We start from the raw sequence: 17,609 nt of genomic DNA, 5'->3' as shown, positions 1-17,609 counted from the left end.
TATATAAATAGACAAATCATTTTGTTCCATAAATCACACCCTTCAAAGAAAGGCAAAAGCCCAAAAAACCGCGTCTTTCAAAAGAGACAGCTTCTACCTCATTTCCTGTTCACCTACACAGTAAGTTTTATCTTTCATATATTAATATAATAAATTATTAATTAAATTAATTAAGAAAAAGCTTTTAATAAAAATTCCTTTTATCAGGAATTCTTTTTTTTCTTGACAAAGATTTTATTTTTCCATCAATTATTTTTAAAAATATTGTTTTTAAAATGATATCTTATCTGACCCTTTTTTATCACATAAATTTTTTAAAAAAATTACTTATAACGATAAATGACGTAAGAAGGACTAAATAAATATACCTGAATATTATTTTAACTTCATTTTTTTGAAAAATATTGTTTTTCAGCAGATTTTGAAAAAATCATTTACTGTAAAATAAAATTTATTTAATTAGAACTTTCCAAAAAAAAGTTTAATAAATTATTTTGTAAATTTAAAATTAAACAACATAGAAACAAGAAATATTTCTTGCTTTGCTGCTACGCCTACAAAAAAGCAAAGCTCTCTTCTTTCTTCAGTTACCATTCTCCAAATAAACAATTAAAAAAAAAAAAAGCTAACAAGAAGAAGCCTTCATCTTCTTTCAACCGATTGAAACGGATTCTATATTTTAGTTGTTTTATCAACGAAATCAAGAAGAACCCAAATTACAATTCCCAATAACCTTGATTTTTTTTCCGGAAAAGTTTGAATTTTTCCGTTAATTTGCAATTTTTTTTATCTGGGTCGATGGCAGAAATGGAAGACAGCAAGGCGAAATCATCATCTGGGTCGTTCTTCTTCAATCGTTCGTTCACGATGAACTCTACGGCGGCAGCTGAGTCGAATTCCCCCAAATTCCATCTCCTTCTCAACAGCCCTTCGTCTCTCAATCGAGCAGCTTCCATTTCGAGGTTTTACAATTCCTTCGATTCCGTCAAAGGTAAAGTTAAAAAGCTTTGCGATTTGTTCGAATCCGCTAAGTCTTCGTCTTCACCATCGAACTTAGCCAGTCCTAAAGAAACTTCTCCCAAAGTTGTTTTGAGACCCTCGAAATCGATTGCGTATTCGTCCTCGTTTTCTTTGAGCTTTAATAACTCTCCGATAAGGTTACCGGGAACTGAAGATCGAATTGTTGTTTATTTAACTAGTTTGCGAGGGATTCGAAGGACTTACGAGGATTGTTATGCTGTTAAGATGATATTTAGAGGGTTCAGAATTTGGGTCGATGAGAGAGATATCTCCATGGATGCAGCTTACAAGAAAGAGTTGCAAAGCGTTTTGAAGGAGAAGACAGTGAGTTTGCCTCAGGTTTTTATAAAGGGCAAGTACGTTGGTGGTGCTGATGTGATTAAAAGCATGTTTGAAGTTGGGGAATTGGCTAAGATTCTTGATGGGTTCCCAAGGAGACAACCTGGGTTTGTTTGTCAAGGTTGTGGGGATGTCAGGTTTGTGCCTTGTTGGAACTGTAGTGGGAGTCGAAAAGTGTTTGACGAAGATGAAGAGTTGCCTAAAAGATGCTTGGAATGCAATGAGAATGGCTTGATTCGTTGCCCAGATTGCTGCTCTTAAAGCTTTGGTACTTGCATGGTGCTAAGGTATATTTAGAAGTTTTCATTTTCGTTAACGAATGTAGGTGTTAACGAATGTAGATGTTGTGTTTAATGGTCTAGTGTGCCGGTATGAGCCCTTTCGGTAGCAGATTTAGAAGCTTGTTAATGTAGATGTCGTGTTTAATGGTCTATTGTGTTTGGCATGAAACGTTTTGTTGGCAGAGAGCTGATGATCGTTCGTTTGTCATGTTCAACTGGATGTTGACAAATAATATTGTAATGTAAAATCAAAATGCCCTATTTGGTTCTGGCATTTCGATTACGGAGGAGATCCGAAATTTCTCTCTCCCATATGGTATTGTAAATATTTAGTGCTATCTTAATGTAATGGACTCACATATTTTTGTGATAGATTATAATAAGAATAGAATATTATTTATGCTTTACTTCTTTTCTTGAATTCACTTTGTAATCAAAGAAGCTGCAATGCATATATATCTGGATTTGTAACCTAATCGCTTATTGCTCTGGAATTATTCCTACTTTAAGGAATGAGTGAACTGTAAGCAAAAGCTGCTTTGTGTGTTGAGTGCATAGATTGTGAGATTTTAGACAGATTGATGTCTAGATTCTACAAATGTCAACTATCTTTAAGCATTCATTGATTTGATAGCCTAACTACTTTACTTTGTACCAATTTTCTATCAATGCATTTCAGTCCTTGTGCCTCTATATTGATATGCTAAGAAATTAGAGATGCTCGAAAGGGTGGAATATTTTGGATTTTGGAGTCTGTAAAAGTGTTAGCAAATTACTATGTTACTTCGACTTGGTTGTGACAGTATGGGTATGCTTATTGTTTCCAAGTTTTTCTGTATTTGGAGGCTCATAATCTTATATCTTATACGGGGTACTTAAGAAAATTGAAGAGTCGTAGAAACATATCATTGGATAATACTTCTATATTGTTATATTCATTCTATCCCTTTCTTGTGAGGCAAATTTTTAATATGTTTAAGAGCCATGAGTTACATGATTAGTGCTAAACTGTAGTTGTGTTGGTCTATGAAGTATTTCCTTTAAATTTGGTTTATAGGATTTTCTGGGTTGTGTTTTCATGACAAATCTGTTCTACCTAAAAGACTGTTCTTAGTTTTTGCCCAAGTTATATTGTACTTTATCTCCTGCACGTTTTAACTCTTGATTACTGATCGATATCAGGGCTGTTATGTCAAGGATTATTTACTGTTTTATTTTCCAGCTATGTTAGTTCCGACTTTTCAGTTCACTTGAAGTATCTGTGTGGAAATAAGATACTACAAGGACTTTTTTTTTTGGCCACACAATGCAAAGACTCTTTACACTTATCTGTGCCTGTAAACAATAGCTTTCCATTTTCTGAAGGTAGACCTAAATTTGGGATGCTTCTGGCCTAATTCCCTTCCCCTTAGTTTGGTTGGGACAATCCGTCTCCATCATAATTCAGGTGAGCAGTCACCATCAAAATTCCTTAGGCTTGGAGTAGGCACTAATCACTTCATCTTCAATCCTCTCTTTTCCATCAGTAGAATTTTCCAGGTATGAATCAATGAAAAGAGAGCATTGTATACATGAAGTTACTAACATTTAGGTGACCATTTGCTATCCTTAAGAGCATGCATGAAAGAGCAACTGATACTCTAGCTATTAAATTAACGAGAACACTGGGATTATCTTTCAGAAACTGCACCATTTTACGCCTCCATTTTCCTGCATTCCAACATTGGGAGTACATTCACCAATAGGATGGTTGCCATGGAAATGCACCTATGTTACCCGGACTCTATATTTTCTCTAAAATCCCCAAATTTTGCCATTTACATCCAATTTAGGCACGACTATAATCCTTGAAATATATTAGCTCCATTGGAGTATCAGAGGCTTATGTTGTTCCGGTTCTCCATTTTCATTATTCGAAAGTAGGTATGAGATATTCCTTCGAAATATATGAAAAGACTAAAACATAATTAACTTCTGTTCAAATTCGAGTCTGAGTAAAGAACAGAAAGAACCATTCTCCCTATTTTGGCATTTATATTCAATACATATTTTAGGCATAACTCTCACTATATTTGCTCCGTTGGAATATTTGGAGAGGCTTATGTTCTTCCAACACATTCGGATACAAGTATGAGATACGATCCTCCGAATATATGAAAAGACCAAACATACTAGTATATGCCGCTCATATTTGAGTTCTAGTAAAGAACAGAAAGAACCATTATAAAGAAGAAAGCTGAGGAGTACAACTAGGTGCTACAAAATTATACACATCATTGTTTCACACTATAAAATGAGGTTTTGCCTGCTGCTTTATCATCACCAAGCCACGTTTAAAACCTTCTATGATGATGTTTTCCTAAAATTACACGTATCCATTCAAAGTGGTCATAACAAGCATATTTTCGGACATTCTGATATGAACCTGACTATTTTTCCTTCCTTTTACAAGCTATTGAGTAAGCGGAACGCATTCGAGCTCAATCTCAAGCACCCCTCTCTCCACCTTTTGTAGCCGAAGAGAGATATCCTGTTGTACTTTCCCATCTGTCACGGTAATTATACCGTCTTTTTCTAGGGTGTTGTCTTTGCTCGCAACCCATTTCCCTAGCTGCATTGATTCCTGAATCTCTGAACGCTCATGGGCTTTTGCCGCAGCAACAAGCGGTTGAATGTCAATCTCTGCTTCCCCCATAAAATCGTCATGTGAAAAAGTATCTTTATCATACACAATCTGCATATAAAGGTCCCGAAATGCGTTAAATATGAGTACTTAGAGAAAAACAAAAAGTTAGAACAACATAAAGGCAAATTACCACTATCTAACCAGAAAACGTTTCATTCCTGGACAAAAGCAGGAACTTATAATTATAATGTCTTGGTAGAGATTTAATCATTTTCTCTAGAAGTTCATTTGGTCGAGTAAAGATATTCTTAATGATTTACAGGCAAACATAGTACTACCAGTGTAATAAAACTTGCGTTGCAAAGTATAGTCATTTCGTGCTTTTGTGTTAAAAAAATCCAACTCACCACTTTCAAAGGAGGAATGCTATCTGGAATTGACAACATTAGGCTTTCGTTCCAGACTGGATTTAGGTTGTTCTTTATGACTCGGGTCTTGACTGACTGCAAGAAAAGAGATTACTAAGAATTCAGATCATTTACGACAACTTGCTTCACTAGATTTGTCCGTTTCAGTTCAAGATTTAATAACATCATCAAATTTGTGAAAAAGATAAAAGCATACTTGTTGACCCAACGTGAGGATGACGTACGGATCGCTGGTAACCATATCCCGGACAGCTAGGTTGGTGCCTTTAACAACATTCACCTTAATCATCCCAATGAATTCAACCATACCTGCCTATAAACAGTACATTTAAAGAAAAAATAACATTAACACAGTTAATTTGCAGAAATAACTTCATTGAAGGCTTTTCTATGATCATACTAATATTCCCAGAAAGCTAACATGAAATAACCGTGCTGTAGTACCAGTCCAGTTAATTTGGAAGGATATGAGGCATAGAAGATTGTATCAGATTTAGAGATATCAATTTTTCTTACTCCAATACGCACCAACTAGCTAGTTCTTGCGGAAAGAAGTGCTTCGGGAATCGGAAAATTAAAATAAGCATTGGTAAAAGAAAAGGTAATAATTACCAATGAGTTGCTCTTCCTTACAGACTTGTGATTATCACTGTCTCTTCTTCCCCAGCTGTTTCTAAATTTTTGCCCGATACGATGTCTGGTCGGCTGTTTCTCATACTGTCTTTTATCTTGACTGAACAGGTTGGACAAAGAACCCTGTGAGGAGGAAGACGAAGTCCGTTGATGAGAATGGGGGTCATGTTTATTGCCATCAAAAAATTGAAGCATCTCGTATTTTCTCCTAAGCATTCAAGAAGTAAAATACTCAGAAAAACGAATTAAGTGTTCTAGCCAGAAAAAGAAAGAAGGTATTGGCAAGTTAATTTTGGCATTACCTAATGAAATCGGCACGCTCCTCATTGGATGAATCTGGTGTCAGCTTTTTGAGGTTTTCAGGAATGAGAGCTTCATATTTATTGTTTGCTACATTATTGCCACCCAAATTTACCAGAACATCAACTTGTTCGTCTGTCCATTCATCGAGTTTCACTGATAAAACCTAGCATAATTGCATTTCAAATTAGAAAATTAGCAGATAAGTGCATGTCTGGACAGAACACTGTAACCATCTACGTAACTTGGATTCGGATGTAAGTGTAGGGTATAGGTATGCACCTGACACAATTATTTTCATTTTTTTTTTCAATTTTTTCTATGTATTTGAAGATTCTTGGATGTCATATCCCCATACCATGTCAGGGCATGGGTTAAACATGGATACTTCAAGCAAAAATGAAGAGTCGGAGTAACTTAGATAATCAAAACACTACAGCATATTACAGATCAATGACCATGGACTGATTGAATAGCCTCTATTTGGCAAACTTAAATGCAGAGTATCCATGAGAAAAAAATTACTAATACAGCAAGGCCGGTAATTTTATGTGGCAACTTCCAGTTACCAAAGATGGTTAATATGTGCAAGTCCAAATAATATGAAATAATTTTGATTCTTGGCTTTTTGTGTTCTGCAATGACAATGACTGTACATAGCAGACATAGGGATGGCTGATTCATGATGTTTTAATGCAACTAAATCAAGGTTTTATACCAGTAGAATCCTTTGACTATCGTATTTAAAGAAGTAATTTCTACTTAGAATAAGTTTTAAGAAGTCTCACTAAATACACAATGTAATACAATCCTTTAGAACTTCAATCAAGTAAAATATGAGCCAAATCCAAGAACCATACCTTTGATATATGTACTCCGAGGCTTCTATGAACACCAGAGCATTTAATACAAATAAAAACTCCAAGTGTTAATGATCTGATATGCAAGAAAAGGAAAACAAAGTAAAAAAGAAGGAAAGGTCGATTTAATATACCAAACTTAAGCACAAACAAAATGGAAAAACACCTGAAAAGGGGCTAACAAATGAATTACTGCCACTATTACAGATATTGGGACAAACTTCAATGGAAAAAGAGAGATAAAAAGTATTTACTAAATAGAGCATAGACATATGTGGCATGGACTCAGGATAAGTGTCGGATATGGAAATGCTACCTGTCCAATACCAATATGCTCAAAAGTATGAATTCAGTTTCAGTACATGAATTCACCCCCGGAAAGTTGGGAGACGCATTCACGTCACTCAAGAAAAGAGTATTAAAACTTGAAATGGAGTTCCATAAAGAAAGATACCGAAGCTTAAGTCTCGAGAAATCCAAATTATTTCCTAAAAACGAACAAATCAAACTTTATAATAAATCGAAGTACTTCACTTACACCCATTTTGGATCTGGGGTCCCACAATCTGCACAAACACCGTTCCCAGACTCTTTCAACAATTTCTCCAGCCTCTCTTTTGCACCTATTTAATGAACAGTAGAAGTTAAAATTTAGAAATCAGGATAAAATTATATAGCTGTACGGGAAATCAAATGAGATACTACTGCTACTATAGGTTCCGTATTCGAACACGGACTGAGGTCCTCAAAGGGATAAACCAAAGAATTAATCCAAATGCACAAAGGCAAACACGAGTGCTTTCACAAAACTACAACACAGGGTTCTGTAAGTATATAAGCACTGGAAAGGCATCCATGTTAGGGACCAACATAGTGTAGCGTGCTGGAATTAGGTTCTATGCCCTTTGACGCATTTCATTTTGCAATTGCTGTTTTTCATTTTCCATTCGTAATGCTTCAAGCGTAACATTTGAGTTAAAGGCCATCATACCGGAAGATTTCCACAACTCCCTAAAATTCCAAGGGGTACTATCTGCATCACTTGGTCGATTCCAATATGGCTGTTCCGCACATAGGAGATCATATAAGCGAGAACCGGATCCTACATGTGCAACACAATGAATAAACCAAACATATTATCAGAAAAATCCAAGTTCCCGGCCAAATGTCATTGAAATACTAATAGGGGAACCGCTAAAGGAAGTTCAACATGTCATAGTAAGGAAACAATTAATCACAAGCTCACAAAACATAAAAAATATATGTGGAAGGACTCTTGGCTTCGGTTCAACCAAAGGTATCATTACTCGCCAAAATCGATCCAGAAATAGAAGATCACCATCAATAAGCACAATCATCGGCAACGGACGATGAGAGAAATTCAAGAATCTAACCTATTATTCAACATATGGAGCTAAAATGTTTTGTTTTCATTTTCCCCCCAAACTCAGGTAAAACATAAGCCAACATGGTTTCCAACATAGTGTTTTTTGTCAAGAAATCGCAGCCAAATCCATTGCCTTGGCAACAATTTAGATGATCTGATGTTATGAATGTTTTTCATTGCTTTCAAATTCCTTCTTGTTTTTTTCATAATCATTCAAAGTAAGAAATTATTGAAAATAAACCAACAACAACATAAAAAGAAGCAAGACAGCCCTTTTGTCTTTAAATGGTTTGCATGAATCATTACCAGAAGGTGGTTTGGTATCAGAATTTCCATGTTGGGTAGACATCTCCAGCGTTCAAATTTGAAGACCCTAATCACTGCTATTATTTGGAAAATCCCATTTATGACTTCTTTAAATCTGCACTAAAATAACATTAAAACATCCATTAAACAAGAAGCAAAATACAATAATTAGAATCCAAAAACAAACAAGAAATAAAAAAGTTCTTACATTCTAAATATTTGGCTTTTTCTATTGAAAAGAAGATCATCAGAAAGAAGAATGATGAACCTTTGATCAAGTTTTCTTCTGCATCAAATATATTATTTTTAAAAATAAAATAATGGTATTTAAAAATTGAAACAAAATGTTAAAAACAAGAATTTAAAAAAAGGGTTGTTCTTACATTGTTGGGAAAACCAAATTACAAAGTCAATGAAGGAGTTTGCATAGGAAACAGAGAAGTTTTAGTTGGAACAACGAGATTTTTCAAAAGAAATTAATTTGGTTTTTACTGTAAAAATAAAACAAATCTAAAAGAATTAAAGAAATGGATAAGGGAAGAAAAAAGAAAAGAAAAGAAGGAAAATATTACCTGAATTTAAATATTTTTATCGTTTTTTCATTATTTTATAAAAAAGATTATATTAATTTTTAATAATAGAATGTTGAGGAATAATACCCTCAAAAAGTCAAAGTCGTAATTCTGGCAACTCAAAACTTAAATGCCCTTTTTTTGTCGGTTGTCTTCTTACCAGACGCACGAATACTAATTTTTTCACGCGCACGAACATTTTTTTTTAAATAACTTGCTTTTATATAATTTTCAAATTTTTTGAAAGTATAATTTTCAAATCTTAACCTATCAATCTTCATGTTAGTTTTTTTTTCCCCTAAACCATGGGTATTCCGTACATATGTTGATAAGTCGAATTATCTAATTAAGTTTAAAATCTTATGAGAGAGTTAAAAATAAAGATACGAAGTTTAGACAAATAAAAGATCTATTTAAAATATGAATTGACTTAAATTTTTATATATAATGTATTTTATATAATATAAAATTAAATATATAATAACATAACATAATGTAAATATTAAAAATATGTTTAATATTAAATTAAAAAATATACATTTAGACGAGCTTAAAACATGTTTTGGGTCAATCATTTACAAACATAAGTGATCTTGAGCAAAATTTTAAGCTTATATTTTGGGTCAGATTTGACTTGAGCAAACACAAAGTATGCTAATATTATACACAAGCTGAGCATGAACCTAACATGATTCGATCCATAAACATCTCTAATTTCAACCCTATTAAGAAAAATATTTTCTAAAAAAATTAGGTGGAATTGAGAATCGGCTCTGAAGGTTTTTGTGTCTCGTTTCAATATAATTATTAAAATATTTGTATTTATTATAAAATTTTTAATTGAGTTAGTGTCACGAATTAATTAGATACTACCTTAGATCATGTTTGATAAAGTGTTGAAAAATTCAATCAAATAAAATTTAATATTCTTAGAAACTTGATTTTTTAAACGGGTTTGATAACCCACAATGAAATTTACTATAAAATTTTTTTCAACAAAAAAGTGTGAAAAATGATAAGTAGATAGAGACCTACATAGCACTTAATAAAGAATAAATTCAGGCTTTTTTACATATATAATGCAAATAAAAAATTAAATATTGAAATGGCATGTCAATACTATTATTTACCAAAATTGTATGTTTGAAACAATAATAATGGGTGGAGGGAGAGAGATAAGTGGCATCCATAATTTCTTTGATACATTCGTTGAATCATCATTACAAAATGATGTGTGTATAAAAAATATTTTTTTTAAGGGTGGAGAGGGAGAGATGGGCGGCACTAGTTTGGTACAAAAATACAATCTGACTGGTGGAGGATGAGAGAAAGACGGCACCAAAATGAAATGTGATAATTTAAAAAATTTAGGGATCTAATATGTAAGTTTTCCATTTTAATTGAACGAAAAAATTTAGGATGACGCCTTAGGTGGCACCAAACTTCAAAAAAGTTTAATTCCTTTATAGGCTCTTCTTATTTACTATTTTCTTTTATTCTCTTTCAATACCAAAAAAAAAAGAAAAAAGAAAAAAAGAAGAGAAAAGAAAAGAGAGGCTTATTACCAATTAGCTCAAAGTTTTTTGTACAAATTTTTTTTTTAAATTCGATTCCAACTAGAAATAAATTTTATTTATTTTTGAAAATAACTTCTTTTTGTTCAAAGTTTTTTTTGTTTAAATTATTTTATTCCACTATTCAAATAAATTTTTTGTAAAATTATTATATGAAATATCACACGTTTAAATTTAGCAACATTCTTTCCCTAGGATTTATTTCGGAAAAGATAATATGCAACTTTGAGTTGTCGATTACATCATTTATGGAAATGACAAACCGACTCGGAGCATTTTTGACACAAGTGTTCAACTAGTTCGGACTTGTAAAGTGTTAAGTTGGGACCAAGACAATAAAAGTTCTTCCGCTGAAGAGGTCTATGCTTCCTTTGTTGAAATAATGACAAATGGTTTGATTCGAGATTTCCAAAGAATCGACTTAGTGAAATATTATATTTTTTATATCAGAAAAAGAAATGATCCGTCAAGTTCAGGATTGATTTATGATAATAGGTCAGATCGTACCAATAAAAATTCGTTTTATTCTATTTATTCTAACGTAAGGATTTAACAATCGTTTAGCCAAAATCACGGAACTATTCATACGCTCTTGAACAGAACTAAGGAATCCCAATCTTTGATAATGTTGTCATCATCTAATTGTTTTCGCATGAGCCCATTCAACGATATAAAATATCACAATGTGATAAAATAATCAATTAAAAAGATCCTCTAATTTCAAGTAAGAATTTATTATTTAGTTTTATTCCAATAATTATTTGAACAAAAAATATTTTTAAAAAATAAATAAAATTTATTTCCAATTGGAATTAGATTTTTTACAAAAATTTTTTTGAGCTAATTGATAATAAGCCTCTCTATTTTTTGTGTTGAAAGAGAATAAAAAAAAATGGTAAATAAGAAAGACTTATAAAGAAATTTAACCTTTTTGAAGTTTAAGTGCCTCTAAGCAGCACCCAAAAGCTCTTATTTTTAGCAGTCAATTAAAATGGCAAATTTCCATATTAAGTTCCTGAATATTTTAAGTAATTATATTTCAATCCGGTGCCGCTCTCTCATCCTCCACCAGTCAAACTATATTTTTGCATTAAAAAATACTGGTGCCGCCCATCTCTTCCCCTCCACCCTTTGTTATTGTTTCAAACATGCCATTTTGATAAATAATGGTATTGACATACCATTTCAGTATTTAAATTTTTTTATTTGTATTATACAGGTAAAAAAGCCATAAATTCAATTATTTTTTATTTTAACCTATTTCATTAATATTATATTATCTTTTATAAAACAATCTAATTGTAATAAGTATTTAATTTTAAGTAATACACCAAACTAGAGTTATTCATGGGCCAGACCGAGTTTGGACTTTAGGCCCAATTTATAAGCCTAACTTAGGCCGAAAATGGGCCTAAAATTTTGCCCCAAGCATGAACAGAATAAAATGCTAAAACTCGAGCTCGACCCGCTTGTATTAATTTTTTTTGTATAAAAATATAATATATCAAATACATTAAAAACATCAAAATAAATGTTTCCCAAGAAATGAAAAAATTAAAAAATATATACTTAAATAACATTAAGATAAGTGCAACTTAACAAGCAAATACCTCTAAAATAGTAGTAAAATTAATAAAAAAATAAGAGTTACACAATATCCAAATAATAACAACAAAATAATAGCAATATAATAGCAAAATGATAGCAAAACAACGAAAAATAGTAAAAAGTAGCAAGTGTTTTTTTTACAAATTCGGTTAGCCTCAGGCCAAAAAAAACTTATCCAAGGCTCATTTTTTGGCAAAAAAAATGAATTTATTTTTTGTCTAAGCCCAATTTTCGGAACTATAATTTTACCTAAACTCTTCCACTTTTTGAACGGGCCTTTAGGCCGGGCTGAGTGGCTCAACTCATAGACAAGCCTACACTAAACAATTTGTATAACTTAAATTCAACATTTAATTTTTCAATATTTATTTTTTAACACTTAATTTTTAATTTATTAAACATAATGTAATTGAGAAAAAACTGTACTCATGATGTTGCTTTTGTCTTTAACAATCGTGTATAGAAGGATCAGACATGTATATATATTTTACCACTCCATTTATAATTATTTATAAATAAATTTTTAAAGAAAATATTTTTCACACAGTTAACATAATCCACTATCTTTTAATTATATAACTTCTTTTTACATGTTTTATTAACTTTGTAAGCATCTTTATATATTTCAACTTTTAATTTCTTAATTATGTAAAAATTTAAAACATAAATTTTATTAGTCATCACAATGAAACTTAACAATTAAATACATTTATGTTAGATTTGTAAAATAAATCTTAAATAAAACTTAATAAATTAGGATCTATCATGTCAAATCATCAAGAATAAATGAAGAATAAAACTAGATGCGGAAGCGTACCTGAATCCATGAATTCCTTGAAATCTATGGATCTTGGGGATTTGATCTTCCAAATTAGCACACAAATATTTAGAGAATATTTGCTCTCTCTTTTCTAGGGATGTGATATTATAGAAGATATCTTGTGTGTAAGTTGGGGACCATAACCTTAATATTTATAACATTGGCATATTAGTTCTAATTCCTAATTAGCCCATCATTAATTACAATTTGATTAGAACTCAATTACTAGAGTATCTACACATATTTGACCCATACTTTATTTAATAATTGAAGCTCAAAAAAACTCTAACAAAATTAGATCACTTTTAATTTGGGCTAACCTATCATGATAGTAAATAATAACATGTAATCACCCTTATTATATATGTGATGTCTATATTTTCCAATAATCTCCCACTTGGACCACACATATATATACTAATTACTTAATAATTACATGTCATTATATAACCTTATGAGCTCAAAATTTTACTATCATATCCAAAAGGTATTCTGAACAATCTTGTCCATTGATTATGCTAACATATAACCAAGGCGACTTTCGTTACATATATCGTAATTAAATCTATCTCTAATCACATATATTAACACAAACAAATGACATAGATCAAGTATGGATGTGTAGCATGGAAATTACATGCAATATGATCTAAACATATCTATTTCCAACTAGTCCCCCTTAAACTTAAGTGAGGTCAGTATCAAAATAACAAACAGAGTGAATAAACTGAATACTTCATTTCTGATCAGAAAATAACCAAATACATAAATGTTTGAAAACAAACATAAAACAAATAAAATATATAAACTCCTACTAAATCATGATATCCTTAAACAATGTAACACCCATGTGAGCAGTGTGCTCATAAAAGACCTTAGGTGGTAAACCTTTTGTGAGTGGATCCGCTATCATGGAGTTTGTCCCAATGTGCTCTATGGATATTTGACCATTTTGCACTCTTTCTTTCACAACTAGGAACTTTAAGTCAATATGCTTTGACTTAGATGAACTCCTATTGCTATTGGAATGCAGCATTGCTGACTTATTGTCACAAAATAATTTGAGTGGTCTTTCTACATTCTCCAAAATGAGTAACCTTGTGACGAAATTTCGCAACCATATTCCATGGTTTGATGGCTCATAGAATGCTACAAACTCTGCTGCCACAGTAGACGAAGCTACAAGTGTCTGTTTGACACTTTTCCAAGATATAACTCCTTCAGCTAACAGGTAAATATAGCCTGATGTAGATTTCTTTCTATCTTGGCACTAGCGAAATTAGAATCAGAATACCTTATGACCTCTAAAAGATCCGATCTCTTATAAGTAAGCATGTAATCTTTTGTTGTTTGAAGAAATCTCATAACCCTTTTGGTTGCTATCCAATGGTCTATACCAGGTTACTTAAATATTGCCTAACATCCCAATAATGTACGCAATCTCCGGACGCGTACATATTTGAGCATATATTAAACTCCTACCAGTTGATGCATAGGAAATTTTTTGCATTTCTTGAATTTCAAGGTTACTTTTAGGGCATTCAGTAAGACTAAATTTGTCTCTTTTAGCGTCAGGGGTGTCACCTAGTCTATAACTTTGTATGCCAAACCTTTTGGAGTATTTTATCAATATAGCTTTTTTATGATAATCCAAGAATACCTCGAGATCGATCTTGATGTATCTGAATTCATAAAACAAAAGAGGTGTCCCCAATATCTTTCATCTTAAAATGCTTAGATAAAAACCTCTTAGTTTCATGCAATAAGCCTATATCATTAGCAACAAGCAAAATGTCATCGACATATAGAACTAGAAATATGTACTTACTCCCATTGAATTTGTGATAAACACAATCATCAACAATATTTATATCAAAATCGAATGAAACAATTATTTGATGCGACTTGTGGTACAATTGACGAGAAGCTTATTTGAGTCCATAGATGGATTTTGTCAATTTGCAAACCATATTCTTTGAGTCTTCCGACTCAAAAATTTTTGGTTGCACCATATAAATTGTTTCTTCAATGTCGCCATTAAGAAATGTAGTCTTAACATCCATGTGATGTAACTTAATATCAAAATGAGCAACAAGCGCCATGATTATCCTGAAAGAGTCTTTCGATAAAATTGGAGAGAAAGTCTCTGTAAAATTAATACATTCTTTCTGAGTATATCCTTTAGCTACTAGACGCGCCTTATACCTCTTCATATTACCATTTGCATCCCTGTTGGTTTTAAATATCCATTTACAACCAACTGGCTTTGCACCTTCAGGTAATGAGACAAGTTCCCAAACTTAATTCTCTTGCATAGACTTATACTCATCTTTCATGGCATCGATCCATATTTAAGAATTAGGCCTTTTCATGGTCTGCTGAAATTTTATTGGATCATCCTCCATCTTTCCATTGTCATCCTCATGTTCTTAGAAAAATATAACATAATCATTTGGAATAGCAGTTCTCCTTTCTTTTGTAGCCTCCTTAATGTCATTTGTTATTGAAAACAATTACCTTATCTTGAATGAAGAGTTGTTCAATATTATCTTGTTGAGGTTCTGGATTCACTTCTTGATCAATGATAGGTATGAGAACCTGAACATTGTCAAAAGTAATAGTAGGAACTGAGTTAGAATCTAATTCCTTCTCAAAAGCAATGTATCTAACCTTATTTCTCCCCTCAAACTCAACATCCTCAAAAAATATTACAGTTCCCGTCTCAAAAATATTCCTTATTATGAGATCATAAAACTTATAGCCCCTAGATCGCTCAAAATAACCAATAAAGTAGTTGTTTCCTGTTTTGGAGTCTAATTTCTTTTCATGTGGCCTATAAGGCCTTACCTCAACTGGACATCCCCAAATGTGAAAGTGCTTTAGATTAGGCTTTTGACCTCTCTAAAGCTCATAAGGTGTTTTTGCAACTGCTTTATTGGGTACTCTATTCAGAATGTAAGCTTTTGTCTTTAATGCTTCTCCTTAGAGGGACTCAAGTAATGTGGAAATAACAATCATGCTCCTTACCATATCCTTGAGAGTTTTGTTTCGTCTTTCAACTACACCATTCATACAGGGTGATTCTAGCATAGTGTACTGTGGGACAATACCATATTCCCCTAGGAATTTCACAAATGGTCCTGTATATTGTTCACCTGAACCATTATATCTACCATAGTACTCACCACCACGATCAGATCTGACGTTTTTAATCATTTTGTTGAGTTGATTCTCAACTTTAACTTTTTAAGCTATGAACACGTCCAAAGACTGAGATTTCTCATGAATGAGATATAGGTACCCATAACATGAGTAATCATCTATAAATGTTATGAAATATTGTTGACCATTCTAGGATGTTGTAGGGAATGACCCACAAATATCTATATGAATTAATTCTAAAATGTTTGAAGATCTGTTGGCACCCAATCTCTTGGTTTTGGTCTGTTTTCCCTTAATGCAATCGACACAGACATCAAAATCTGTGAAGTTAAGGGATTCTAAAATACCATCAAACACAAGGCGTTCAACTCTACTTTTTGAGATATGACCTAAACACTTATGCCATAATGATGCTGAAGTTTTCTTATTTAATTTTTGTTTAATACCACGTGATTCCACATGTAAGGTTTTATTATAGAATGTAACTATTTCTAGCAAATAAAGGTTGTCATAAGTATTTAAATAACCAGTTCCAACAATATTCAAATTTAAAGACAAACTAAATTGATTGTTTCTGAATGGACAATAATATCCAAATTTGTCCAACGAAGAAACATAAACTAAGTTCTGTCTAAATGACAGTACAAGAAAAGTGTCTTTTAAATCCAAATAAAAACCAGTTCCTAATAGCAACTTAAATGCCCAATCACTTCCACTTTTACCAATTTTCCATTACCCACGAAGATGTGTCTTTCACCATCACTTGGCTTTTGGTAACTCAAGCAACCTTGCATAGAAAAACTTATATGAGTGGTAGCACCAGAATCTATCCACCAAGTGTTTCTAGGTACTGAAGCTAAATTAATATTAGAACAGACCAAATTAAGAATTATACCTTTTTTTGCACGCCAAGCATGATATTTGGTACAACCTTTTTTTATGTGTCCAGACTCGTTACAAAAGGAATAACTCTCTGTAGTTTGTTGTTGTTTCTTTTAAGTTGGACCCTTAGCAGCTTCATTATGATATTATCTTTATTTGCCATTACCTTTAGGGGCATTGGCCAAATGAGCACTTTCAGACTTATCACGCTTTAACATTTCTTCTTCTTGCACACAATGAGAAATAAGCTTGTTTAGAGTCTATTTCTCCTTTTAACAGTTATAACTTATTTTAAATTGATTAAATTGTGCAGGAAGCGATACCAAAAATATAAGAACAAGCAATTCCTCAGAAAGCTAGATCTTAAGTGCTTTAAGTCTTGAAGCAGTATGGAATATCTCCATAATGTACTCCCTTACGTTTTCTTGACCCTTATACTTCATAGACATCAAAGAAGTCAGAAGTGATGTCATCTCAACCTTATCGTTTTTAGCAAAACGTTTCTCAGTTTCATCAAGGAAATTTTTAGCCTGAGTAATCTCTTCAGATTCTATGTGTAACAGTCCGGTTTAGACCTTAGTCAGAATATTAGTTTCGGGACCACAAATTCAAGTCATAGAAATATTTAAATATTATTTTATGTGCTTATGATATGTGAATTAGCATGTGTGAAAGTTTTATATAAAGATTTAATCGTTTGTGTGCTTAATTTGATAAAATGGCCTAATCACGTAAAATGTAAAAGTTGCCTGTTGTTTGTAAAAGTGTTTATTTGATTTTCCCTATTAAAATAGAGGTCCTTATATTGATA

General features: G+C 32.3%; 2 protein-coding genes across 4 annotated transcripts; one reads left to right on the top strand and one right to left on the bottom strand.

Annotated features, from left to right (window-relative positions):
* Window positions 1–493: 493 nt before the first annotated feature.
* Window positions 494–2,047, top strand: LOC108486923 (uncharacterized protein At5g39865-like). The gene has a single exon (XM_017791087.2). The coding sequence runs from the start codon at window positions 799–801 to the stop codon at window positions 1,618–1,620; it is 822 nt and encodes a 273-aa protein (XP_017646576.1). The 5' UTR covers window positions 494–798; the 3' UTR covers window positions 1,621–2,047.
* A 1,789-nt stretch (window positions 2,048–3,836) lies between these two features.
* On the bottom strand, window positions 3,837–8,839 carry LOC108487286 (probable ADP-ribosylation factor GTPase-activating protein AGD11). Of its 3 annotated transcripts, none has more exons than XM_053019637.1 (11): window positions 8,753–8,839; window positions 8,389–8,466; window positions 8,181–8,300; window positions 7,479–7,589; window positions 7,026–7,110; window positions 6,488–6,563; window positions 5,630–5,793; window positions 5,307–5,535; window positions 4,891–5,007; window positions 4,674–4,769; window positions 3,837–4,374 (listed from the first exon to the last, which is right to left on the bottom strand). In XM_053019637.1, exons 3-11 carry the CDS (start codon window positions 8,221–8,223, stop codon window positions 4,093–4,095), a joined length of 1,203 nt encoding a protein of 400 aa, XP_052875597.1. In that variant the 5' UTR covers window positions 8,224–8,300; window positions 8,389–8,466; window positions 8,753–8,839; the 3' UTR covers window positions 3,837–4,092. The 3 variants fall into 3 exon arrangements, with proteins under 3 accessions (XP_052875597.1, XP_017647076.1, XP_017647077.1); XM_017791587.2 differs by lacking the exon at window positions 8,753–8,839 and adding an exon at window positions 8,564–8,731; XM_017791588.2 differs by lacking the exon at window positions 8,753–8,839 and adding an exon at window positions 8,564–8,731 and having other exon boundaries at window positions 8,181–8,295.
* Window positions 8,840–17,609: the final 8,770 nt, after the last annotated feature.

The sequence above is a fragment of the Gossypium arboreum genome, chromosome 10 (genome assembly GCF_025698485.1).
Source record: "Gossypium arboreum isolate Shixiya-1 chromosome 10, ASM2569848v2, whole genome shotgun sequence".
Taxonomy (NCBI): Eukaryota; Viridiplantae; Streptophyta; class Magnoliopsida; order Malvales; family Malvaceae; genus Gossypium; species Gossypium arboreum.
This window is presented reverse-complemented; position numbering and strand designations above follow the sequence as displayed.

What these genes read in the sequence shown, in the direction of transcription:
- LOC108486923 (XM_017791087.2), top strand. Translation starts at nt 799, where the DNA reads ATGGCAGAAATGGAAGACAGCAAGGCGAAATCATCATCTGGGTCGTTC.
- LOC108487286 (XM_053019637.1), bottom strand. Translation starts at nt 8,223, where the DNA reads ATGTCTACCCAACATGGAAATTCTGATACCAAACCACCTTCTG. An exon ending in TCGGAGTACATATATCAAAG is followed by an intron (nt 5,794 to 6,487) that starts GTATGGTTCTTG and finishes CAATTATGCTAG; the next exon opens with GTTTTATCAGTGAAACTCGA. An exon ending in TCCTCACGTTGGGTCAACAA is followed by an intron (nt 4,770 to 4,890) that starts GTATGCTTTTAT and finishes CTTTTCTTGCAG; the next exon opens with TCAGTCAAGACCCGAGTCAT.